Raw genomic sequence first — 27,147 nt, forward strand, 5'->3', positions numbered from 1 at the left:
CTTGTGGGTGTCGCGCCTTTTCTGACGATTCGGACAACATGGCGGCCGAAGGTGGTAGCGAGTCACAGTTGAGAAGGAGAAGGCGCCGGGACACGGAGGAACCTGAAAAAAGGAAACTCGACGAGGGAGAGCTGGTAGTGGCTGTGGCCCAAGAGAACGAAGAAGAAAATGAAGAGCGCTGGGTTGGGCCCTTACCTGTAGAGGCAGCGCTGGTCAAGAAGAGGAAAGGTAGCTACAGAGATAGACACAGGGCAGGTTGGAATGCTGTGTCCCCCGAGTAGGAGAGTTCAAGCCAGACCCCAAAACGGAGGATTTGTGCCCTCGGAACAGAGGGTCGTCTTCTCACTTCTGGCCGTTCTTTACTCCCGAAATAGTTATTTGGTTTGAGTAAAGCGTCTTTTTGATAATATCTAACACAATTAATCTCTGATTTGTTACAATGGATGCTAAAGCTAATTTATGCCGGTACTTACGTGTTTGGCGCCTCTCATTTAATCCGTACAGCAGCCGTATGAGGTTGGAATTTTTAACCGCGTTTAGCAGATGTGGATAAGAATACTGGTTCTATTTAAGGTTTTCAGTTCAAGAGTCGTGTAGTGTGTTGGGCCGCCGGGGCAGGCGGTGCCTATTTAGAGTGGTAAAGAATAGGTAAAGATAATTTCAATCCTGACTCTTCCACTAATGAGTTTTCTGATATAGTTACATAAATTTCCTGGATCACAAATCTTTCATCTAAAAACCAAGGTCTGTGGTTTTCAAACCATACTCGTGAGAAACCATGGCCTGAAGCATTTTTCCACTAACGTGGATTAGTGACAAAATTTTATCAACTAAAAAGGGTGGTCCAAAAAAGGGCGGGGGGGGCGGTGGTGAAAGGGACAGATTAAATTTACTTATTTTTTAAGTTTTTGAAATTTTTTCCTTAAACGTATAAGACAATTAAAATGTTGTCTTTCTGAAAGTTCAAATCTTTATTACTCTCCCTACTTAAAAATTTTAAGTGATTTCTCATTATTTTCAAAACAAAGTCCAAACTCCCTAACATAGCATACAAGGTCCTTCTTGATATGATTTCTCCTTACCTCCCTCAGCGCATTTCCATTACTTCCCTCTACCAAACCCTTGTAGTTCCTTCTTACTCTGTGATCCAGCCATACTAAAACACTTGAGAATTGGGCATGCCCTTTTTCTCCTGTGAATGCCTGTGTGGCTGTCATGGTGTCTCTACCTGGAATAATTTCGCTCACCCATTTCACTTAACCTACTATTGTTCAACCTTTAACACTCAGCTCAGCTATCACCTCCTCTGGGAAACCTGTGACTTCTTCCAGTCTGGGCTAGGTTTCTAAAGTACATTGATCATAAATCTGAGGTGTGTTTATCACACTGAATTTATAGGTAGCCTTCAAATTTTATGTATCCGAATTTTGAAGAAGCTATTTTTTTGAACATTGTACATTAACACCCTTAAAGTGCATTACCTTTTTTTTACTACTAAGTCTTTCTGTTAAATGTTTCCGTAGCAATTGTTTCCTCATTACACTTGCTACATTTTTAATTGTATATTTATTCATGTGATTGTCTGATTAATGTTTCTCTTCACTGTTAAGACTGTAAACATATAAGAGCAAAGAACATGCCTGTTTTGCTCCAGTGCTTGGTACAGTGCTTTGCATATAGCAGATACTCAATAAGTATTGAATGATTGAATATTATAATGTTTATGCTCGTAATTATTTTCTTGCACTAGATTTCATGTCCTTTTTTTGTGGAAATGAGTGGAGGGAATGGAAAAATCCAAAAATATCAAAGTGCTGATATTAGCATTAGGAGACAAAAAGCTTATAAACTCGATACAATTGAGACAATTAGATGTTCATTCTATTTAAGCCAGTCAGTAGTGTGTTCAGTTTGAAGAAAAAGTTGAAATTTAAAAACATGTATGAAATGTTAGAAAAATATCATTGAAGATTTTATCTAAAAGGACAGGGGTTTAAAACTTTCTAGAAATGGAACCATCCCCTTTAACATGTTCTTTGGACATGGGATTTTTGTACACATTTTCAGAAAGACACTATAAATGATATGGCATTACATTTAATTAAACTGATGGTTTCTCAAGGACAGGAACTATGTGTTAATTCTTCTTTATGTCCATGTCTCTTGGAACCTAGTTTGTTTTCAATAAATATCTGTTCAACAAGTGAACTAACAAACAGCAAAATGAATATGCATCAGATGGGATTAAATTTAGCTGCATATTACAGAAAACTTCAATATGACAGTAACGTTAAAAAGATAAAAGTCCTAAAGTAGACAATCTAGGATTGGTGTGGAGGCTCCAAGGGGACCTAGGTGCTTTCCAACTTCATGCCCAAACATCACTAGGGTATGGACCTCATCTTTGTCCTTAGTGTTTGTTAGAATTAACAGTGCTTATCTCCCAGTTCCCAGCTGTAGGACTGAATAAGGGAAGAAGGGCACAACTCTTCAAAGAGACTTCTTGACTGTTGCACAACACTTTCACTTTTATCTCATTGGCATTTGGTCACACCTAATTGCAGAGATGGTGAGAAAGATCTTGTGGCTGGATGTCAATACTCCCATATAAAAACAGGGGTTCTGTTACTAAAAATGAAGGGAAAAGTAATTTGTTGGACACAACTTTGAGTCTGCTATATAGTAGTTACGAAAAACCATGCTTAATTTAGGAACAGTCATGCTTAATTTAGGAACTTTTTATAGGCATGTTTGGCCATCATTGATTGTTTTGTTGGTTACAAGTATAATGGCATTTTTTACTAGTAAATTTTTCATAGCTCCTATAATGAAATATTTCCTCAGATTACCACTCTTAAAAATGTTTCGCCCTTGGGAAAGGTTTGAGAAGCACTCAACTGGATATTCTCTAGGATTTTCTCAGCTCCAGAAATCTAAGCATTTATCGTGTTTACCTGTTTCAAACCTAGTATCAGTGACTTCAAAGAGGATCATTGCCTTCAAGATAAACTGAGACATTCTAGATTGTCACTGGCCTCTTATTACTTATTTAAATGAGCACTAATGATTGGATCTACATGGTTAGAAATATGGTTGTGATATTTTCATGAAACTTTAAGATTTTTGGTTTTTAATGGAACCTTTATATTAAGCCAGAACCACTCAATTCTTAAGTTCTGGGAACAGTTAAACGTCTATATAGTACTTGAAAACCTGTTATGACCGACTAAATAATGGTGCTATTCAGTACTGTGAAATAAGTTACAACTGACATAACTGACACTGGATTTTTCTTTCATTATACGTGAATTGAGAGAAATTAAAATCTAGAAGAAAATACAAAATAGCATTCCAGTTGTTAAAAAATATTTTTCTTTCCTTTTTTTTCCTTAGTTCTAGAGTTTGAAAGAGTCTATCTTGATAATCTCCCCAGTGCATCCATGTATGAGCGCAGTTACATGCATAGAGATGTTATCACCCATGTGGTGTGCACCAAGTAAGTCTATCACATCTTAATTTTTTTCTAAGAAGTGTATCCTTTTTTAAAATGCTTCAGTTTTGAGATGGATTTGTAGAAGTAGCTTTAGGATATTAAGGATTTCTATTTCATTCCATAGGTTTTGTAATAGTTTATGTTAAATAAAGACCTACATGGTCTTTCCTATATCATACAAGGAATGCATTCTCTAAGAAAAAATTCCCTAGTTTATGTACATGTCTTTTGGAGATAAATGCCCAAAGGGGATGATCCAGGTAGAATCTGAGCTTCCATGAAGAAGAATCTATTAGTTAAGATGGGAGTAATTGGTAGCTGGCCTCTTCAGTACTAATGGGGAAAATGATGAGATCTAAGACATTCTGGAACTGTCACAGGACCTTCAAAATAGCTGAATAGGGATTTGTAGAAGGATAATAATAATAATAGTAATATTCTGCTCTTTGTTGAGTGCATATTATGTCCAGGTACAGTGCCAAGGCTTTTTCATAAATTGTTTCATTTATCTTAACAATCTTATAAGGTAGTATCATCTACATTTTACAGAAAAGGAAGCAGGTTTAGAGGCGTTAAATGGCAGATGAGGCTGGAGGAAAAAGGCAAGGACTAAACCCTAGAGGGTTTTCTATTTCTTATATGGAATTTGAACCTGATTGGGAGAGTAACACCATATATATGTGTGTGTGTATGTATGTATATGTGTGTATGTATGTGTGTGTGTATATATATATATATTTATTTATTTATTTATTTATTTTAAGATCACTCTGGCTGTGGTGAGATGAATGGATTCAAATAGAGCAAGAATGGATACAGAGAAAGCAGTTAGGAAGCCAATACAGAAACCTAGATGAGATATGATGGTGGCTGGGATGATATTGGCAGTGAGCATGGAAAGAAGAAGATGAGTTGTTGCTCTTTGGATCAGTCTATTCTTGATCTCTTGGAGACAGTTAAAGATTTAAATTAAATATCTTTATATTTCATTTATGGGATAATTTTAACCAAATATTAACTCTTTTTTCCTAGTCCAAAGTTGTCAGTGTATAAAGCTGCATATAGGACTAGCATTCTATCACTCCAAGTTTCTTTGTTTAACCTAAGTAGCAGGATGTAATAGAAAGATTTTTGAAGATTTTATAGAAACCCAGATTTTGAAGTTAGGCAGACCCAATATTGAATGCTGCTCTCCAGCTATGGACCTGTGACAAATACATTTAACATTGTAAAACTATTTCCTAATTTTTAAAAAGGTGGTAAAAAATATTCACCCTAACAGAGTTGCTGTAAAGGTAGTTGTAACTAAGATAATGTATGTAGAGTACTTGACATACACTAGGTTTCAACAAATGGTTTCTATTTTTATATACCTGACAGAGGAGGCTATAGTGTATAAGATTTTGATACTTAAACAACCAAAATACCTTGGATAGTATCTGAAACAAACTTACATTGAATTTTGCTGTATATGTAAGTAGTATGTTGGAATTTAATTATTTATCAACTTCTGAAAGATAGTACATTTTCCCTGTGAAAAGACTGCCTATAGGGTAATTTTAGCATTAAAGGACCCTAAGATCTAGTGATTCCTGGTGAGATTTTTCTTTTTCTTTTTTTTTTTTTAATGTCAAGTTCTAGCTCAGTTCTGATCCTAGTTCTTGGATTTAAAATTAGTGCAGCAGAAGCTGTTATGATATCCAAAAAAGAGCATCAAATTTTGCAATGTTCTGTCTACCCTAGTATAGTGATATAGTGGTCTGCATAAAGGAAGGTTTTTTTTTTTAACCTGTTATTTAAGAGTCCAAGATTCTCAGTGAATGATTGCTTTGGGAGTACTAAGTGATTCATAGATCTGTTTTAGAAATTAACTTCTACAATTTTATATATGCAGGACAGACTTTATTATTACTGCCAGTCATGATGGACATGTTAAATTCTGGAAAAAAGTAGAAGAGGGGATTGAATTTGTTAAACATTTTCGCAGTCACCTAGGTAAGAATTTCACTTTTTTTTTTTTTTTGGCTCTCTTTTAAACTGTACTGATTAAAGTTCCTTTTAAAATATTTTTTTCTTTCAATTATGTCCATTTCATTGGTGTTTACTAGAATGTTTTAATTTGATTTATTTAAATAGGAGTTATTGAGAGTATTGCAATTAGCTCTGAGGGAGCATTGTTCTGTTCCGTGGGTGATGATAAAGCAATGAAGGTGTTTGATGTAGTGAACTTTGACATGATCAATATGCTGAAGCTTGGGTGAGTCTGTTTTAAAGTATATATATTTTTTAACTTAGTGGAAGAATTCTTGAACTAAACTTCCCTGTTCCATAGGTATTTCTAAACAGAATATATTATCATTCCATTAAAAAATGTGACTTTTGATTTTACTTGGGAAAATTAAATATTATGAATCCTTGTTATGATGCTGTTTGGGGGCTCCTGCTGTGGTTTTTGTCATTAATTACAGCAGAAATGTCGCAACAGCGCCACAACAAGGATTCATTATATCCATTTGACACTACTTAATAAATTAATGAGTATCCATCGTGTCTAATTTACCTGTATGTAGAATTAACTTCCTTGTTATGCTTATTCCACTAATATGGCATTGTGTTTCTATAAGGCTTATGCACAATTTTGGAGTTGTTGGTTATTTTAACTTTGAAGTATATTGACATCCAAACTATGTGTTTAGACTGTACAGTAATGAGATTAAACAAAAGACCATACCCTGGGTAGCTTAAGCAACAGAAATTTATTTTCTCACAGTTTCGGATCCTGGAAAGTCCAAAATCAAGGTTCCAGCAGGATGTGGTTTTGATGAGGACTCTCTTCCAGGTTTCACACTTTGTCCTCATTAGGGACAGGGGAAAGAGTGGGGAATATTTCACTCTTCCACTTCTTAGAAGGCCACAGGCCTGTGGGATTAGGGCCCCACCTTTATGACCTCATTTAACCTTAATTACCTCTTTAAAACCCTTTCTCCAGATACAGTCACTTTGGAGATGTGGGCTTCACCATATGAATTGGAGGAGTAGGGGATTGGAATTACACAATTCAGTATGTAGCAGGAATTCTTTGGAATTTCCTTCAAAATCAGTTTATGAGACACTGAAGGAAATCAGTCTAATTATTTGTGGTCAGAACTTATTTTTTGACTACAAATAGAAATACCTATTGATCATGTGTCTTATTCCCCAGCTTTGTTTCCCTCAGACTTTAGCTATTTTAAAAAATCAAATCTGGGGCTTCCCTGGTGGTGCAGTGGTGGAGAGTCCGCCTGCCGATGCAGGGGACACGGGTTCGTGCCCCGGTCCGGGAAGATCCCACATGCCGCAGAGTGGCTGGGCCCGTGAGCCGTGGCCACTGGGCCTGTGCGTCTGGAGCCTGTGCTCTGCAACGGGAGAGGCCACAGCAGTGAGAGGCCTGCGTACCGCAAAAAAAAACAAAAAAAAAAATCAAATCTATTCATAAATGTTGAACATTTGCCCCCTTTGAGGATATTGAAAGAGAACCAGGCATATCTTGTTTTATTGTGCTTCACAGATACTGTGGGATTTTGGGCAAATAGAAGTTTGTGGCAACCCTGCATGAACAAGTCTATACTCACCATTTTCCCAAAAGCATTTGCTCAGTTTGTGTCATTATTTCACATTTTGGAAATTCTCATATAATATTTCAACTTTTTCATTATTTTTGTATTTGTTACGGTGGTCAGTGATCTCTGATGTTACTATTACAAAACTTGCTGAAGGCTCAGATGACAATTAGCATTATTTTTAGCAATAAAATATTTTATTTTGAATTTTTATTTTTTTATACAGCAGGTTCTTATTAGTTATCCATTTTATACATATTAGTGTATCTATGTCAATCCCAATCTCCCAATTCATCACACCACCACCCTCTCCCCTCCCCCCCACCACTTTCCCCCCTTAGTGTCTATACGTTTGTTCTCTACATCTGTGTCTCAATTTCTGCCCTGCGAACTGGTTCATCTGTACCATTTTTCTAGGTTCCACATATATGCATTAATATACGATATTTGTTTTTCTCTTTCTGCCTTACTTCACTCTGTATGACAGTCTCTAGATCCATCCACATCTCTGCAAATGACCCAATTTCGTTCCTTTTTATGGCTGAATAATATTACATTGTATATATATACGACATCTTCTTTATCCATTCATCTGTTGATGGACACTTAGGTTGCTTCCATGACCTAGCTATTGTAAATAGCGCTGCAGTGAACATTGGAGTGCATGTGTCTTTTTGAATTATGGTTTTCTCTGGGTATATGCCCAGTAGTGGGATTGCTGGGTAATATGGTAATTTTATTTTTAGTTTTTTAAGGAACCTCCATACTGTTCTCCATAGTGGCTGTATCAATTTACATTCCCACCAACAGTGCAAGAGGGTTCCCTTTTCTCCACACCCTCTGCAGCATTTGTTGTTTGTAGATTTTCTGATGATGCCCATTCTAACTGGTGTGAGGTGATACCTCATTGTAGTTTTGATTTGCATTTTTCTAATAATTAGTGATGTTGAGCAGCTTTTCATGTACTTCTTGGCCATTTGTATGTCTTCTTTGGATTTTTGGATTGGGTTGTTTGCTTTTTTAATATTGAGCTGCATGAGCTGTTTATATATTTGGGGGATTAATCCTTTGTCCGTTGATTCATTTGCAAATATTTTACCCCATTCTTAGGGTTGCCTTTTCGTCTTGTTTGTAGTTTCCTTTGCTGTGCAAAAGCTTTTAAATTTCATTAGGTCCCATTTGTTTATTTTTGTTTTTATTTACATTTCTCTAGGAGGTGAGTCAAAAAAGGTCTTGCTGTGATTTATGTCAAAGAGTGTTCTTCCTGTGTTTTCCTCTAAGAGTTTTATAATGTCCAGTCTTACATTTAGGTCTCTAATCCATTTTGAGTTTATTTTTGTGTATGGTGCTAGGGAGTGTTCTAATTTCATTCCTTTAGATGTAGCTGTCCAGTTTTCCCAGCACTACTTATTGAAGACACTGTCTTTTCTCCATTGTATATCCTTGCCTACTTTGTCATAGATTAGTTGACCATAGGTGCGTGGGTTTATCTCTGGGCTTTCTATCCTGTTCCATTGATCTATATTTCTGTTTTTGTGCCAGTACGATACTATCTTGATAACTGTAGCTTTGTAGTATAGTCTGAAGTCCGGGAGTCTGATTCCTCCAGCTCCGTTTTGTTCCCTCAAGACTGCTCTGGCTATTTGGGGTCTTTTGTGTCTCCATACACATTTTAAGATTTTTTTGTTCTAGCTCTGTAAAAAATGCCATTGGTAATTTGATAGGGATTGCATTGAATCTGTAGATTGCTTTGGGTAGTATAGTAATTTTCACAATATTGATTCTTGCAATCCAAGGACATGGTATATCTCTGCATCTGTTTATATCATCTTTAATTTCTTTCATCAGTGTCTTATAGTTTTCTGCATACAGGTCTTTTGTCTCCCTAGCTAGGTTTATTCCTAGGTATTTATTGTTTTTTTTGTACTGGTAAATGGGAGTGTTTCCTTAACTTCTCCTTCAGATTTTTCATCATTGGTGTATAGGAATGCAAGAGATTTCTGTGCATTAATTTTGTATCCTGCAACTTTACCAAATTCATTGATTAGGTCTAGTAGTTTTCTGGTGGTATCTTTAGGATTCTCTATGTATAGTATGTCATCTGCAAACAGTGACAGTTTTACTTCTTTATTCCAATTTTTATTCCTTTTATTTCTTTTTCTTCTCTGATTGCCATGGCTAGGACTTCCAAAACTCTGTTGAATAATAGTGGCGAGAGTGGACATCCTTGCCTTGTTCCTGATCTTAGAGGAAATGCTTTCAGTTTTTCACCATTGACAATGATGTTTGCTGTAGGTTTGTCATATATGGGCTTTATTATGCTGAGGTAGATTCCCTCTGTGCCCACTTTCTGGAGAGTTTTTATCATAAATGGGTGTTGAATTTTGTCCAAAGCTTTTTCTGCATCTATTGAGATGATCATACGGTTTTTATTCTTCAGTTTGTCAATATGGTGTATCACATGGATTGATCTGCGTATATTAAAGAATCCTTGCATCCCTGGGATAAATCCCACTTGATCATGGTGTATCATCCTTTTAATGTGTTGTTGGATTGTGTTTGCTAGTATTTTGTTGAGGATTTTTGCATCTGTATTCATCAGTGATATTGGTCTGTAATTTTCTTTTTTTGTAGTATCTTTGTCTGGTTTTGGTATTAGAGTGATGGTGGCCTCATAGAGTGAGTTTGGGAGCGTTCCTTCCTCAGCAATTTTTTGGAACAGTTTGAGAAGGATGGGTGTTAGCTCTTCTCTCAATGTTTGATAGAATTCACCTGTGAATCCATCTGGTCCTGGACTTTTATTTGTTGGAAGATTTTTAATCACAGTTTCAATTTCATTATTGTGATTGGTCTGTTGATATTTTCTATTTCTTCCTGTTTCAGTCTTGAAAGGTAATACCTTTCTAAGAATTTGTCCGTTCCTTCCAGGTTGTCCATTTTATTGGCATAGAGTTGCTTGTAGTAGTCTCTTATGATGCTTTGTATTTCTGCGGTGTCTGTTGTAACTTCTCCTTTTTCTTTTCTAATTTTATTGATTTGAGTCCTCTCTCTCTTGATGAGTCTGGCTAATGGTTTATCAATTTTGTTTATCTTCTCAAAGAACCAGATTTTAGTTTTGTTGATCTTTGCTATTGTTTTGTTTCTATTTCATTTATTTCTGCTCTGATCTTCTACTAACTTTGGATTTTGTTCTTCTTTCTATAGTTCCTTTAGGTGAAAGGTTAGATTGTTTATTTGAGATTTTTCTTGTTCCTTGAGGTAGGCTTGTATTGCTATAAACTTCCCTCTTAGAACTGCTTTTGTTGCATCCCATAGATTTTGGATTGTCATGTTTTTGTTGTCATTTGTCTCTAGGTATTTTTTTGATTTCCTCTTTGATTTCTTCAGTGATCTCCTGGATGTTTCATAGCATATTGTTTACCCTCCACATTTTGTGTTTTTTATGTTTTTTCCCTGTAATTGATTTCTAATCTCATAGTGTTGTGGTCAGAAAAGATGCTTGATATGATTTCAGTTTTCTTAAATTTACTGAGGCTTGATTTGTGACCCAAGATGTGATCTATCCTGGAGAATGTTCCATGCGCAATTGAGAAGAACGTGTAATCTGCTGTCTTTGGATGGAATGTCCTGTAAATTAAATCTGTCCGTTCTATTGTGTCATTTAAAGCTTGTGTCTCCTTATTAATTTTCTGTTTGGATGATCTGTCCACTGGTGTAAGTGAGGTGTTAAAGTCCCCCACTATTATTGTGTTACTGTCAATTTCCTCTTTTATAGCTGCTAGCAGTTTTGCCTTATGTATTAAGGTGCTCCTATGTTGGGTGCATATATATTTATAATTGTCATATCTTCTTCTTGGATTGATCCCTTGATCATTATGTAGTGTCCTTCCTTGTCTCTTGTAACATTCATTACTTTTAAACTCTATTTTATCTGATATGAGTATTGCTACTTCAGCTTTCTTTTGATTTACGTTTGCATGGAATATCTTTTTCCATCTCCTCACTTTCAGTCTGTATGTGTCCCTAGGTCTGAAGTGGGTCTCTTGTAGACAGCATATATATGGGTCTTGTTTTCGTATCCATTCAGCGAGCCTGTGTCTTTTGGTTGGAGCATTTAATCCATTCATGTTTAAGGTAATTATCAATATGTATGTTCCTATTCCCGTTTTCTTAATTGTTATGGGTTTGTTTTTGTAGGTCCTTTTCTTCTCTTGTGTTTCCCACTTAGAGAAGTTCCTTGAGCATTTGTTGTAGAGCTGGTTTGGTGGTGCTGAATTCTCTTAGCTTTTGATTTCTCCATTGAATCTGAATGAGATCCTTGCTGCGTAGAGTAATCTTGGTTGTAGGTTCTTCCCTTTCATCACTTTAAAATGTCATGCCACTCCCTTCTGGCTTGTAGAGTTTCTGCTGGGAAATCAGCTGTTAACGTTATGGGAACTCACTTGTATGTTATTGGTCATTTTTCCCTTGTTGTATTCAATAATTTTTCTTTGTCTTTAATTTTTGCCAATTTGATTACTATGTGTCTCGGCATGTTTCTCCTTGGGTTTATCCTGCCTGGCACTCTCTGCGCTTCCTGGACTTAGGTGGCTATTTCATTTCCCATGTTAGGGAAGTTTTCAACTATAATCTCTTCAAATATTTTCTCAGGTCCTTTCTCTCTCACTTCTCCTTCTGGGACCCCTATAATATAAATGTTACGTTTAATGTTGTCCCAGAGGTTTCTCAGGCTGTCTTCATTTCTTTTCATCTTTTTTCTTTATTCTGTTGCAGCAGTGAATTCCACCACTCTGTTCCAGGTCACTTATCCGTTCTTCTGCCTCAGTTATTCTGCTATTGATTCCTTCTAGTGTATTTTTCATTTCAGTTATTGTATTGTTCATCTCTGTTTGTTTGTTCTTTAATTCTTCTAGGTGTTTGTTCTTTAATTCTTCTAGGTCTTTGTTAAACATTTCTTGCACCTTCTTGATCTTTGCTTCCATTCTTTTTCCGAGGTCCTGGATCATCTTCACTATCATTATTCTGAATTCTTCTTCTGGAAGGTTGCCTATCTCCACTTCCTTTAGTTGTTTTTCTGCGATTTTATCTTGTTCCTTCATCTGGTACATAGCCTTCTGCCTTTTCATCTTGTCTATCTTTCTGTGAATGTGGTTTTTGTTTCACAGGCTGCAGGGTTGTGGTTCTTCTTGCTTCTGCTGTCTGCCCTCTGGTGGATGAGGCTATCTAAGAGGCTTGTACAAGTTTCTTGATGGGAGGGACTGGTGGTGGGCAGAGCTCAGCAAAACTTTAATCTGTTTTTTCTGCTGATGGGTGGGGCTGGGTTCCCTCCCTGTTGCTTGTTTGGCCTGAGGAGACCCAACACTGGAGCCTACCAGGGCTCTTTGGTGAGGCTAATGGCAGACTCTGGGAGGGCTTGTGCCAATGAGTACTTCCCAGAACTTCTGCGGCCTGTGTCCTTGTCCTCACGGTGAGACACAGCCATCTCCCGCCTCTGCAGGACACCCTCCAACACTAGTAGGTAGGTCTGGTTCAGTCTCCTATGGGGTCACTGCTCCTTCCCCTGGGTCCGCATGCGCACACTACTTTGTGTGTGCCCTTCAAGAGTGCAGTCTGTTTACCCCAGTCCTGTCGAAGTCCTGCAGTCAAATCCCACTAGCCTTCAAAGTCTGATTCTCCAGGAATTCCTCCTCCTGTTGCCGGATCCCCAGGTTGGGAAGCCTGACGTGGGGCTCAGAACCTTCACTCCAGTGGGTGGACTTCTGTGGTATAAGTGTTCTCCAGTTTGTGAGTCACCCATCCAGCATTTATGGGATTTGATTTTATTGTGATTGCGCCCCCTCCTACCATCTCATTGTGGCTTCTCCTTTGTCTTTGGATGTGGGGTATCTTTTTTGGTGAGTTCCAGTGTCTTCCTGTCGTTGATTTTTCAGCAGGTAGTTGTGATTCTGGTGCTCTCGCAAGAGGGAGTCAATAAAATATTTTTTAATTAAGGTACGTGTATATATATATATATATATATATATATATATATATATTTATATTTTTAGACCTAGTGCGATTGCACACTTAATAGACTACAGGTAGTGTAAACATAAACTTTTATATGCCCTGGGAAACCAAAATATCCATGTGACTTGCTTTATTGCAGTTTTCACTTTATTGCAGTGGTCTGGAACCAAACCTGCAATATCTCCAAGGTATGCCTATATTTTTTAAGCTTTGATAGAAATTCTAAGAGTCCTTAAAAGGTTTTGAGCACTATCTCAATCATTGGAATAACTGTGTAACTTCTCAGACTGACTATTTTGAAGGAGACAACACACAATTGAATATATAAGTTTTGTATGTTGATGAAATATGTCCAGTTGTTTTACACTTTATCAGGTAGCATGTTCAAAGCTCATAGTTGTAAGATCAAGCTACTGATCACGAGAGTGTGATATCAGAATGTTTTTCTGTTGAGCATAGTCATAACTAAAATTTTTTTATCTTAAATATTTGAAGAATGGATTTATGAAGTATACTGTTACATGCTAACCTTTAAAAGTAAGTTATACATAGATGGAGAGGAGACATAGACAAAGATCCAAAAAACAATGCCCTGGAGTATTTTAAGGCCCACGTCTGTTCAGGTTTCCTTGTAAATAATCTGCTGTATGCAGTTCTCTTCTTGTGGTTTGATAAATCCTCAGAAGTTATTATCATTGCATTGATGAAGTCAGAAAGAGAAAAATCAGTAGCTATTCTTATTCTTCCCCATTCTGTGTCTCTGTTTGCTACTTCTGAGCAAAGAATCCAAAACAAGTAAATCACTGGCCAGGACATTGTTTGGTGATGAGAATGAGGAAGGATGCTTACTTCTTGTATTGACCTCTTTTCTTCCCCCTCAATTCTTTACTATTTTAGCTATTTTCCTGGACAGTGTGAGTGGATCTATTGCCCAGGGGATGCCATATCTTCAGTTGCTGCTTCTGAGAAGAGTACAGGAAAAATTTTCATTTATGACGGTCGAGGAGATAACCAGCCGCTACATATTTTTGACAAACTCCATACATCACCTCTTACTCAGATACGGCTAAACCCAGTTTACAAAGCAATAGTGTCTTCTGACAAATCTGGAATGATTGAATACTGGACCGGTCCTCTTCATGAATATAAATTCCCCAAAAATGTGAACTGGGAATATAAAACTGACACAGATTTATATGAATTTGCCAAGTGCAAGGCTTATCCAACCAGCATATGTTTTTCACCTGATGGGAAGAAAATAGCTACTATTGGTTCTGATAGAAAGGTTAGAATTTTCAGATTTTTAACTGGAAAACTCATGAGAGTCTTCGATGAATCACTAAGTGTAAGTGCCATATAAATTTAATCAGATTTTACTTTTGTGAAAATGTCTTTATTTTGTGCTATTTCTTAAAAGGTATTTTTTTCTGGATATGGACATTTAGATTGATGATCATTTTCTCTTAGCACATTAAAGATATTATTCAACTGTCTGCTGTCTTGCATTGTTGCTCTTCAAAACTGCCTTCCCTAGGTTTATGATTTGATAAATTCTGAGCCAGTTTTTCTTATACTTATGTGTCTTTTTTTTCAGTTTTGTTTTGTTTGCAAGTTCCTTCTTTTGAGATCCTCAAAACCCATGCTAGGCCCCCTTCTCTTCTCACTCTACACTCCTGTCTGTCTGTATGACTACTTCCAAATTTATTTTTCCAGCTTTCTATTATAAACAGACCTGGTCCTATCCTTTTATTTCATTTATTTATTTTTGCTGTCTTCATGAATGGCAAAAATATCCATCTGCTTGCACAAGCCAGAATCTGAGTCATCTTTACCTGTTTTTCCTTACTGCTCTATTTAATTCATCATGAGTCCTGTTAATTTTACTTTCTGCATATACTTTACATACACTTCTTTTAGCACAGCTGTCACTACCCTAGCTCATGATCTTTTGCCTGGCCTATTGCCTGGCCTACTCCCTGCATCTATTCTGGCTTCCTCCTAATCTGTTATCCATGCTACACCCAAAGGGATGTTTTCAAAGCACATATCTGATCTTGTCATACTTTGAATCTCTTAGTGACTACCTGTTGTTCTTAGGATCAAGACCAAATCGTGGCCTGCCATATTGTGCCTTCAACCTACCTCTACTACCTCTTACTCTAGCCAGTCAGGCCTTCTTTCAGTTCTTGACTATGTCCTCCACCACAGGGCCTTTGCATATGCTGTCCCTCATGTATGGAGTGACCCCTCTCCCCATTCCTCCTATTACCTATTGAACTCATCCTTCAAATCTTGAAGAGTCATTTTCCCTGGTAATCTTCCACTGTGCTTAGAGTCTCAGACAACTTTTTTTTTTTATGTGGTTCTTGTATCACTGTTTATTTTCTTTTAGAATATTTGGTCTTATTATATGATTAATTTGTATCAGCCCCCAGTAAACTAAACTGTGTGTGATTTATGGTCCTGTATCTGTTTTGCTTATGATTGTATTTCCAGCATTAAGAACAATACTTGACACATAATTACTGCTAACAAGAATTTATTGGGACTTCCCTGGCGGTCCAGTGGTTAAGACACCGCACTTCCACTGCAGGCGGCGTGGGTTCGATCCCTGGTTGGGGAACTAAGATCCTGCATGCTGCGCAGTGTGGCCAATAAAACAGAAAAAAAAAAAAAAAGAATTTATTAGAGCATGTAGTTGTAGAATAAGCGTTTTTATCCATGCTAAGGTAATTGCTTTTTGTGGATATTTGAGTCTCATCACGTGTTTCCATCATGTGGTTCTCTAACTGCTAATGGTATGTTGAATCCTCTTGAAAGGCTGTGGGTTGAACCTTTGTAGTGCTAATGTTTACTGTATGACAGTGTCAATTCTACAATCTTGGTAGTCACCAGTTTACATTAGATTCCCTGAATTAAGTGCTTCAAAAATGTTATGACCCTTATTAGTGATACTCTTGTTTGGTGGCAAGTAGTAATAAGTTGGGTTGATCATCTGCCTGAAGGAATATGAATCCAGACAAAACGGAAGATTTGTTTGCTAATCAAATCATCCTCATAACTCATTTTCTTATTGGAAGAATATAGCTTTCCATTATGCTTTTAGGAGAAGGAGAAACCTTTCCTTGCGATATTTTCTTCTTTGATGGTGGCTGGTGACTACATATTGGTTTCAACTTAAATATAATTTTAAAACTCTTTACAACTTACGGCTCTTCCCAGATTCCTTAAGAAAAGAAATACTTAAAATCTATTCTCTGGATATAAATCTCTTAACACATATACTCTGAGATGTTCAATCCACTATTTCTTCACTGTTGTCTTTAACATTTGTTGAAATTATAGGACTGAGGTAATATGAGAAGGTCAGTAGCAAAGTGTATGATAGAAGTTGAAATTCAGAATAAGAGAGTTTGGGGAAAAAAAAGGCAAATGCCAATTAAATTATGTACAATGCTAATGACTGGTTAATGACTAGAATCTCATAGTCCCATGTTAAGGGAGGGAGCTTCTAACTAGTTAGAGCCCTGGTTTAATAGACAAATTTAATTAGATGGTATGAAGTTGTATCTTCTGGTATTTTATTAATCAGGAGCACTGCATATGGCCATGCAGTTGTGTATTACAGAGGTCCAATTATTAAAGCTAGAATACTATAAAAAAAAGATACTGATGTGCTTAAAAGGTTGGATTAAATTTATTAAATACATATATATGGACAGATGGCCATGTACAGACTTTAAGTCTTGAAAATGAATCTTCTCTCTAGCAAAAATAATCAAGGGTCCCACACTACAAAAATGTAGTCTGGCATCTAGGCTATTTCTGGCAAATGAGTAAAGCAATATATCAGTCTCGGAGACTGGAGACAAGAAACCCTAATGACCAAGCTTTTTAGCTATTCTTTAAGAACTTGGCCTCATCTTGTTCCCTAACACATACCTCCTTTACATTTTTGGAGTTATGTATGTTGTTCTTTCCATATCAGAAAAACTGGATATTTCATTAATGCAAGCATGAAAAAAAGAAGTAGATGGGACATAAGCCTGACTTCTTTTCATCTGCAATAGAGAGCTACTTTTGATTTCTGCAGTTTGATGCCCTAAATATCTAGAAAACTGTAAAGATCACATCTTTGGGGAGGCTGGTAGTGTGATAGTACATAGTAATTGAGATGTGACCTCCATCTTGAAAGCTGTGTATTAAATATCTAAAGAAAAGTAAACCAAATGTCCAAAATAAAGGGCACTCATAAAAATATTCGTCTATCCTAAACCACATATTCCTAATGATAATTAACTGTAATGGTGCTCCAAAATAACTTGAAACATTTTCTGAACTATGAAATTGTTATAAATTAGTGAAATCATAAAAGAGTTCATTCATTCAACAAAAATGGAGTGCTTGTTATATGGCAGGCCCATGATCCTTGTACAAGGACCTCACAGTCCATAGCTGCACTGTCCAGTTTAATAGCCACTAACCACATATGGCTGTTGAACACTTGGTATGTGACTGGTCCAAATTGAGCTGGACTGAGTATAAAATACACACTGGACTTCAAAGACAATATAAGAAAAAAAGAATATATCTCAATTTTTAAATACTGCTTAATGTTTTAATATCTTTATTTTGCTTTTTTATATTTTTTGTTACTTAAATTTAAATCATCTGATAATATTTTAGATATATTGGGTTGAATAAAACATTAAGATTAATTTTATCTGTTTATTTTTACTTTGTTTAATGTAGCTACTAAAAAATTTTAAATTATATATGTGGTTTGCATTATATTTCTATTGGAAAGTGTTAGTCTGTGGCTTATAAAATGCAGCAGATATATTGTTTCTGCAGAGAAAGCAGTAGTTATGTTTACTCTTTTATTTTTTTCATTAGAAGAACCAGTTAGTATAAATACTATTTTTTATGATTGAACTTACTAACATCTTTTGATTTCCTGCTTCAAGTGTTTAGAATACTCCTTAAGAAGATATGTAAGTACATAAACTGTTAGTGGCTCTTAATGTATACTCTGCTTTTATTTAAATTCTCTTTCCCTTTATCATGTAACATTTTTTGTTAATAAATGGTTTGTTTCCTAGATGTTTACTGAACTGCAGCAGATGAGGCAACAGCTACCAGACATGGAATTTGGCCGACGCATGGCTGTAGAACGTGAATTGGAGAAGGTGGATGCAGTAAGATTAATTAATATAGTTTTTGATGAAACTGGACACTTTGTACTCTATGGAACAATGCTGGGCATTAAAGTTATAAATGTAGAAACAAACCGGTAAGCTTTAATATAATTTATGCTTTTTAAAAATGTACTTTTAAGGGACCATTTCCTCCTTTTGGGAAACAATGGGAGTTTTGTTTGTTCTAAGACAAGTGGAATGGTCCCAAATGTCTAAGCTTAACCAAATGTTTTGACTGGATTTTTCTGTGGTCTTTTGGTTGTTTATAATCTTATGTAAAAAGTTTCCACTCATGTTTGTAAAAGAAATGGAAGGAAGATATGCATAGTTTCAATTTTTTTTTTTTAACAAGTTTCAGTCTGTCTTTTGCTTATTGATTTAAATTAGCCTGGTTCATGTTAAATGTTGCCAAATATTTTAACCACAGAATTCAGCATTACATCCTGCTAGACATAAAATCAGAAGTTAAAATGTATGAAACCACAAAAAGCCTTTTGTGCAAACAGCCCATTTGGTCTTAGAACAAAATTGCTATAATCAGATACTATCACAGAATGTAAATGAAAAGAACTTAAAGTATATTTAAAGGAAAAAAATCTTGTGCTATACATTCTCACATATAAACAAATTTATATTGTAGTTCTTGGCAATACAAAATCTTTGAAGACTTGCAGAAAGATTAAAATGATAGGGATAGGTTAAAACTGTATGACTGAATGATTGTTATTGTTTTAATCTGAAAATTATAGATAGCTACCAATTTAAAATAACTTTTTTGGGGGAGAAGGAGAGGTAGAAAAACACTTTAAAAACCTTTCACTAGTTATTTTGTACAAAGATAAAGAATATAGTTGATTCCTAGCTTTTATCTGTAAAGTTGTTATAACTGGAGTTAATCCTGATAATTTTGTTGAATAAAATATTGTTGTATTTTCCAGGTGTGTGCGGATCTTAGGCAAGCAAGAAAATATTAGAGTGATGCAATTGGCGTTGTTCCAGGGAATAGCCAAAAAACATCGTGCTGCAACTACTATAGAAATGAAAGCTTCTGAAAACCCTGTTCTTCAGAATATTCAAGCTGACCCAACAATAGTCTGTACATCTTTCAAAAAGAATAGATTTTATATGGTATGTGGAAGTACTAGGAGATAGACTTTAATGTTTCTTCCAGTTTAGTTGGAGTTTTATTTTTTTAGCTTGTGCTTTCAACTGAAGAAAATGTTGGCAATAATAGCAGACTTTCTAAACAACCAGAATACCATCTTATAACATTAATATTGCAGAATTTTTAACTAGGGTTTGATTTTAAGTATTTCTGTACTGTTTTACATCCTGTTTTGAACATTTTTCAACCTGGCTTCTACAACGATTTGTGCTAAGATGATAGTAAGTGGCTATGATAGTTTTTGCTTTGGAGTTTTTAAAATTCTTGTTTTAGTATTTTTCACCTTTTACTCTTGAACATAACTTGCACACCTCCTTCTCTACATACATATTTTTACCTTTTGATTCCATTGTAATGATGCTACCTTGGAATTGTACATTCCTGAGGGATTTTTTTTTTTCTGGAGAACTAAAAGTACTTTGCAGTGTTAACTAAGATTGGACTCAAAATCAAACTACTAAGCTATCTAGGAGTAGCACCGTTCTGATTGTTCAAACAGAAAAATCTGAAGTGTAGACACTTCTGTGCTTGCATTCTATTCTTCACAATCAGAGACTTTCTAAGACCCAAATGTGATTATTTCTCTGCCTGAAATCCTTTAATAACTCCCCAGCTATCTATATCAGCTGCCCTCCTAGTTTATCTTTCTTCATTTTTAGTTCATTTGCTATACTGACCATACTGAACTTGATCCCATTTACAAGATTTGAGTGTTCTTTTTACTGGTAGGTGTTTGCACAGGTTATTCCTTCTACCAGCCACACACCTCTCCCCAGTTCCTACTCATACTTCTGGTCTCAGCTTGGAAGCCTTCTCTTGACATTAAGTCTGGATTAGGTGTGCCTGCTTGTGTAATGTGTCACACTTTTTGGAATAATTTGCTGATTTTTGGTGGGGGGGGGGTGTCTCTGACACTATCCTCTCTTCCTCAAGATAATATAAAATCCATAATTACAGGGCACTATGTTTTCTTCACATATCAAACTCCACAGAGTTTGGTAAAGTATCTGGCCCATTATAGTATACTCATTCGTTCATCTGACACATTAGAAGCAGCTGTGATGCTATGAAGGATACCAGCATTTGGTAAATGTAGGAATAGCAGTTTATCTCCTCCAACCAAGCTTTTAGCCTAAAATGGGTATATTCTTTTAAGATGAGAATTTTGCTTATAACTTTCAAAGTCATTGTTAAAGATTTCTTAATATATGTTAAAGGAAAATAATTTTTCTTGTTTTTACCTGTAATTTAACTGTTTTGAAGGTAAAAATAAATCAAAAGATAATTCTTGATATACACTAAAAACACATATACTAATTTTCCATCCACTTTATTTAAAAACTTTAACAAATTTTCTTTCTTAATCTTTCCTCAGAGTTCATGCTTATGTTGATTAAACAATACATGTTGCTTGGAAACTTTGAAGAAATAGAAAAACAAAATGTTAAGTCACTCACTGTGTATTTATACTGCTAACATTTTAATGAATTTTTTATTAGATGTACATATTCTTAAGCAAACCTAAAATGGTAAACATATACACAAATTTCGTATCCCTTTTTTCAAATCCACTATCATGAAATAAAAGTAAAATTTTACAGAATTTGAACTTTAATAGTTCCACATGTTAACTAAATCAAGATAACTTTTTAAATTCACATAATTAAATAGTACAACAGACATGCCATTCCTTTGATAACTGGAGAATAATATGTTAAGGCAGTAACATCCTAGCTTAGTTGTTCCTTTATTTGGAATTGACCCAAGTAGATCAAGGAATGACATTAGGCAAGACAGGGCCTGGGCACTAGCTTTACCTTCCTGGAACTTAGTTGACATCCAGTAGAACTTTCTTGGGGGAAAAGATTTCTGCTTATTGAGAGTCAAATAAAAGAAACAGGCCTTGAGAAGTCCAGAATTTCAACAACTGAAAGATTTTTCTCAATTCTCCGTAGACCCCGAGGATCCTGAGATTTCTACAACTTCACTCAAAATGTAATCCTTTCTTCCAAGCTTCAGAGTTTAGATAGATCAGATGGGCTCTGACCAAAAAAAAAAAAAAAGATCACGATCCATTACTGATTCATCTTTGAATCCTCATCCTACCAGCACAAGGTCCTACTCATAGAAATAACAATTATTAATATGTATATAGTGCCTTCTATATGTTAGGCACTGTTTTCTAAGCACCTTACATCCCTTCATTTAATCTTCATATCAGGTGCCATTTTGAGGTAGTTTTTATTATTATCCCCATTTATGAATGAGGAAATGAAAGTAATCAATTTACTTCCCCAAAGTCACATAACTAGTTAAGTGGCAGAGCTGGAATTCAAACTCAGGCAATCTAAATAGAGAAAAGTAAGCAATAAATTGCAGGTTAGGTAGGACATACTAGAAGGCAGAAGCAGAGAGCTACCTCAAATAAAACTGCATCTTGTTAAATGGGTACCCATAAAAATTTCCGCCAAAAAAATTAAATTCCATTTGAAATCATACATCTTTGTCATATTAATTTTCATATTAGACAAGTGTAGAAATAATTTAGCTGCCTTACACATCCTATGATAGGAAGTGATTCCTGAAATAAGCATTTATTCTGATGTGAATTCTTAGTTTCCTCAAATACTTCATTAGAAATGAAATTTTCTTGTTCGTAAATTTTAACCAGATGAAAAATTTAATTCATTTACTCACTTTTTATTTTCCTCCTTGAGTTTACTAAACGAGAACCAGAAGATACAAAAAGTGCAGATTCTGACCGAGATGTTTTTAATGAGAAACCTTCTAAAGAAGAAGTCATGGCAGCTACTCAAGCTGAGGGACCTAAACGAGTGTCAGATAGTGCCATTATCCACACGAGCATGGGAGACATTCACATCAAACTTTTTCCTGTTGAGTATGTACTGTTTTTGTTGTCGTAAATAAACACCAGTGTAAATGTGTATATTTGAAGAAACTATGCAACTTAAAATTCTTGCTATTTTGACTTAAGGAATTTAGAAGAATTGAAATGTTAGAGCATCTTTCCTGAGCTTTCTGATAACTGTTAAGCTAGGAAATGGGAAAATTTTATAAATATATACACATACTTCAATATACATACTTCACGGGTTTATTATTATAAGGACAGAATATCGTAGCTATGACAGTGCTGAATGTAACTGTAAAGTGATAAATATATATTACCACCATCAACTACACATTCCAACTATAGGTTTTGTGGGTCACTTGTTATAACTGGCTTTCCTCTCAAAGCACATCTTTAAGGGGAGGATAATTATTTTTCCTTCCTGATGTTTGAAAAGTTTGCAGAATTAACATACAATACTAAATACGATACAGTATGGCTGGCTATTCTTGATCCAAAAGATGACATCTTTTACAATTCCTTGACTTAAAAGTACTTAGTTATTTTGGATATGAATGTTTTATGTCCAGTGTTTTACCATATCATGGCATTGAACAAAAAACTAGGCAGTTCTAGACTCCTGGACCATCTCATTTTAAGCATTCAGAACCCATGCATCCATTAAGCCTATTCCCTGATGTGCCTGGTACAGATTCTCCTGACTCCCTCTGCCATTCCCAGCTTTAGGAGCTATTACATGATAAAGTACTGTATTAAATTGTCTCATGAGATTAGTGAATATTATTTAGGAAGTGTATCTGAATGTGTGATTGTCATTTAAAGTTTATTAAATTTAGTAGCTGTCATATCAGTGAATTAGTCATTGGTCAGGAAATATCACCATACTATATCTTTTTTTTTTTTTTTTTTTGGCGGTACACGGGCCTCTCACTGCTGTGGCCTCTCCCGTTGTGGAGCACAGCCTCCAGACACGCAGGCTCAGCAGCTATGGCTCACGGGCCCAGCCGCTCCGCGACATGTGGGATCCTCCCAGACCGGGGCAAGAACCCGTGTCCCCTGCATCGGCAGGCGGACTCTCAACCACTGCACCACCAGGGAAGCCCTATATCATTTTTTTAATAAGAAAATTACCTTTTCCAGGAACTTAACCCACTATGTGCAGTGGGTTAAGATGTTATGGTTGTTTTTTTTAAAACTCCTCAATGACTTTGGAATCTAAATACTGTCAAACTCAAATATAATAAGCAGGCATGATCTAAAGATAGTATATTAAACTGTAAGAATAGGCTACTGCTTATATGCCCTGTCAACTCTTGCTTGTCCTGAGATCAGAAGAAATTATGAAAAGAAGACTGTCCTTCTGAAACAGTCAGAAGATTCTGAAAACACCATTAGGAAGCTGAACTACAAAGACAACTGTCATAAGGTGCTCCAATTAATTTTCATGTTTTTAATATATGTGTTACTAGGTGCCCTAAGACAGTGGAAAACTTCTGTGTTCACAGCAGAAATGGTTATTATAATGGACATACATTTCATCGCATAATTAAGGTCAGTTATGCAAATTTTATGTGATTTAAGGAATAGTATGTTATTGCATAACAAGAGGTTTAAAACCTAAGGAATCTTGTTCTCTCACACTTAGCAGTTTATTAGGAATAGGAAAAATGGACTATGGAAGTCAAAAGAAGAATGGATGGTCATGAATCAGATCTAGAATCAAGGATAAGAATAATAGCATGGTTACCTTTTTAGAAACACTGCAGCAATTAAAGCAGTTAAAGCAAAGGGTCAGATAATGAATAAAGGATGTTGCTGAGATAAGACCAACAGCCAAGGTAACCAGTTCCTAGTGGCTAGATAAGGTCTGGATTTAGAAGATAAGATTAAATAATAGAAGAGCCATGTTGCCACTTTATCTGTGAAAACTACCATTAATACCTGACGAGCAGAATGAACTCAGCCCAGGATTTTGTTGAGCAGCATTCCATAAAATGGATGGAGCAGTGATGTAGTTCTTGATTACTGGCAGGTCAGAAATGTCAGGAGAGGTCTTCCCTGGTGGCGCAGTGGTTAAGAATCTGCCTGCCAATGCAGGGGACACGGGTTCAAGCCCTGCTCTGGGAAGATCTCACATGCTGCAGAGCAACTAAGCCTGTGCACCACAACTACTGAGCCTGCACTCTAGAGCCCACGAGCCACAGTTACTGAGTCCAAGTGCCACAACTACTGAAGCCCGCGTGCCTAGAGCCTGTGCTCCACAACAAGAGAAGCCACCCAGTGAGAAGCCCGCAAACCGCAACGAAGAGTAGCCCCCGCTCGCCGCAACTAGAGAAAAAGCCCAGGTGCAGCAACAAAGACCCAAGGCAGCCAAAAATAAAAATAAATAAATAAATTTAAAGAAAAAATTTAAAAAGAAAGAAATGGCAGGAGAAACGCCAGAAGGAAAAATCAGATTTCAGGGTTCTGAAGGAATTAGTGAAGTGACTCACCAGAAAATCCAGTGTTTAGGGAAAGGGAAGAGAGAAGAATGGGGCAATTATGTTAAGACCTAACACATTATGTAAGATCCTAAAACTTATCTAAATTATTAATTGGCTTTAGATTACTGAGCAAGATAGTACCTATCTATAAATGGAAAGACCTTTACATTTTTGTTTCCATCATTGAAATAAGGTAGCAGTTAAGCAATGGAAATATATCATCCAAATTAAAGTATAACTAAGAGCTTAATAAAATTACTTTATAGAATGACTGTTAATAAAGTTAAGATTTTATTGACTACAAAGCACTCTTGACAAACATAAGACTCCAAAGCATACATTATATGTAACACGTGTAATGTGATTTTATCTCCTTTCTGTTAAGGGCTTCATGATTCAGACAGGAGATCCAACAGGTACTGGTATGGGAGGAGAAAGCATATGGGGAGGAGAATTTGAAGATGAATTTCATTCAACATTACGACATGACAGACCATATACACTCAGCATGGCCAACGCTGGCTCGAATACTAATGGATCCCAGTTTTTCATAACAGTAGTACCAACGGTAAGTAGAACAGCATTGTCTATAAGCCAAAGATTCATAGGTTTTGATCTAAGAGAGTGAATTTAGTAGAAAAGAGAGCTTTATTATTCTCTACATTATTTATATATGCCAGGATATAAAAATGAAAACAATTTAGAGAAGAAAATGTAAAATTACCTAACAAATCAGATTTTACTTTGTAAAACAGTACTTTTGTAATTCAGGACACTGCAGTTTAAGTCAACTCTGCCACTATTAATTGGACAATCCAAAACAAATTATTTTACCTCTGGACTTGTTTCCTCATCTTTAGAATGAGAGGATTAGAGTGTAAGAATTCCCAATTTTAAGATATTTTTTTCCACATTTTTATGTCTCTGAAATCAGAATGCAGCCCTTAATCAATGACATTGTAGATTTAATGAAATACAGTGTAAGAATATCTAGCTCTATTGCTATGCAGTTCCACAAAATTATAAAAATTACACATTTTATTTTTTAGACATAGGCACCGAGCAGTAAAGGAAAAATACTTATAACTATTGTCTGCCAGGCACATAATCTCATGTAATATTCACAATACTTCTACTATCACTATACCCAGTTTTAAAAAATGGATGAGGAAACAGACCTGATTAACTTGACAAACGTCAAGTAAGTAGCAGAGCCAGAGTTTGAGCTCCTATCTCTCTGATGCCAAAGCACATGCTGCCTAAACTATTCCAAACTGCCTCTTGTGCAGGGTAAGATTCGTGCAGAAAACTTTTAAAGCCTTAGCCATAATTCTTTAAGCCATGCAAAGAACTTAGCTTCAGCAAACATCTTCAAGTGCTGTTTGGTCTGAAAGATGCAGATATTTAATTAAACATTAGATTATGCTTTTATATTTTTTAATATAACATGGAAATTACTCTTAAAAGCTGCTAAGTGAAAGTATTTTTTAATTATATTTTTAAATGAAGCTGAAGTTTAAATTCTCTTTAATTTGTTCACCCAGAGGGTGTGATTTAAGAATTTGGAGTTCACCAAGATTTTCTATTTGTCCTCCAACATAGCCTTGGCTTGATAATAAGCACACAGTGTTTGGACGAGTGACTAAAGGAATGGAAGTTGTACAGAGGATCTCCAACGTCAAAGTCAATCCCAAAACAGATAAGCCCTATGAGGATGTCAGCATCATAAATATTACTGTCAAGTAAAGTAAGATTTGTCTCATTGTCTTTGTAAATAAAAATACACATATTAAACACAGGATTATTTTACATAAGGAAGCTCTTAAGATTTATTTTTATATTTTTCATTAAAGGCCATTTTTTAAAAACTCTGCCTTTGAGTTTTCTTGCAGTATTTCTCATCCTGAGGTGATAAACTGAAATGGACCAAAATTCAGGCAAATAGCACTCCTTATACATAATTTCTCATGAGACTTAAAACCATATTAAACAATGAGAATGGTATGCATTTGTTCCTTAGTTTTTTAAAAATATGCCAGATAGTCTGCCCTCAAATGTTTCTTTAGATCCAATAAGAAAGGGTCAGGATGTGACAGTGATATACCATTTCCTTTTACAAAAGGTTTGTGTTACATGCCAAATAGTTTTGTCCTTTGATCACTGTTAAGTAGTAAGTAGTGGTAAGTAAAACTTCAATAAATAAATAGGAAGTGCCTTTGGTCAAAAGTGTTTTCATTCCTTAATCATTAGGAAATATTCTTCAAATATAAAAATCAGAATAAATGAACACCTGAGTCCTTGGTTTTATATACTGATTCATTTACTATT

At 35.7% G+C, this 27,147-nt stretch overlaps 1 protein-coding gene across 1 annotated transcript; it reads left to right on the forward strand.

Annotated features, from left to right (window-relative positions):
- Positions 1 to 2: 2 nt before the first annotated feature.
- Positions 3 to 26,687, forward strand: PPWD1 (peptidylprolyl isomerase domain and WD repeat containing 1). Its single transcript, XM_067730808.1, has 11 exons — positions 3 to 228; positions 3,394 to 3,496; positions 5,388 to 5,488; positions 5,630 to 5,750; positions 13,999 to 14,446; positions 18,204 to 18,394; positions 19,238 to 19,427; positions 22,182 to 22,363; positions 23,806 to 23,887; positions 25,205 to 25,387; positions 26,422 to 26,687. The coding sequence occupies exons 1-11, from the start codon at positions 39 to 41 to the stop codon at positions 26,563 to 26,565; spliced, it is 1,935 nt and encodes a 644-aa protein (XP_067586909.1). The 5' UTR covers positions 3 to 38; the 3' UTR covers positions 26,566 to 26,687.
- Positions 26,688 to 27,147: the final 460 nt, after the last annotated feature.

This window comes from Pseudorca crassidens, chromosome 3, assembly GCF_039906515.1.
Source record: "Pseudorca crassidens isolate mPseCra1 chromosome 3, mPseCra1.hap1, whole genome shotgun sequence".
NCBI lineage: Eukaryota > Metazoa > Chordata > Mammalia > Artiodactyla > Delphinidae > Pseudorca > Pseudorca crassidens.

Bases quoted from the DNA above. Each gene is read 5' to 3' on its own strand.
- PPWD1 (XM_067730808.1), top strand. From the start codon at position 39: ATGGCGGCCGAAGGTGGTAGCGAGTCACAGTTGAGAAGGAGAAGGCGC. The intron at 229-3,393 runs GTAGCTACAGAG...TTTTTTCCTTAG, and splicing joins GCTGGTCAAGAAGAGGAAAG to TTCTAGAGTTTGAAAGAGTC. The intron at 3,497-5,387 runs GTAAGTCTATCA...TTATATATGCAG, and splicing joins ACCCATGTGGTGTGCACCAA to GACAGACTTTATTATTACTG.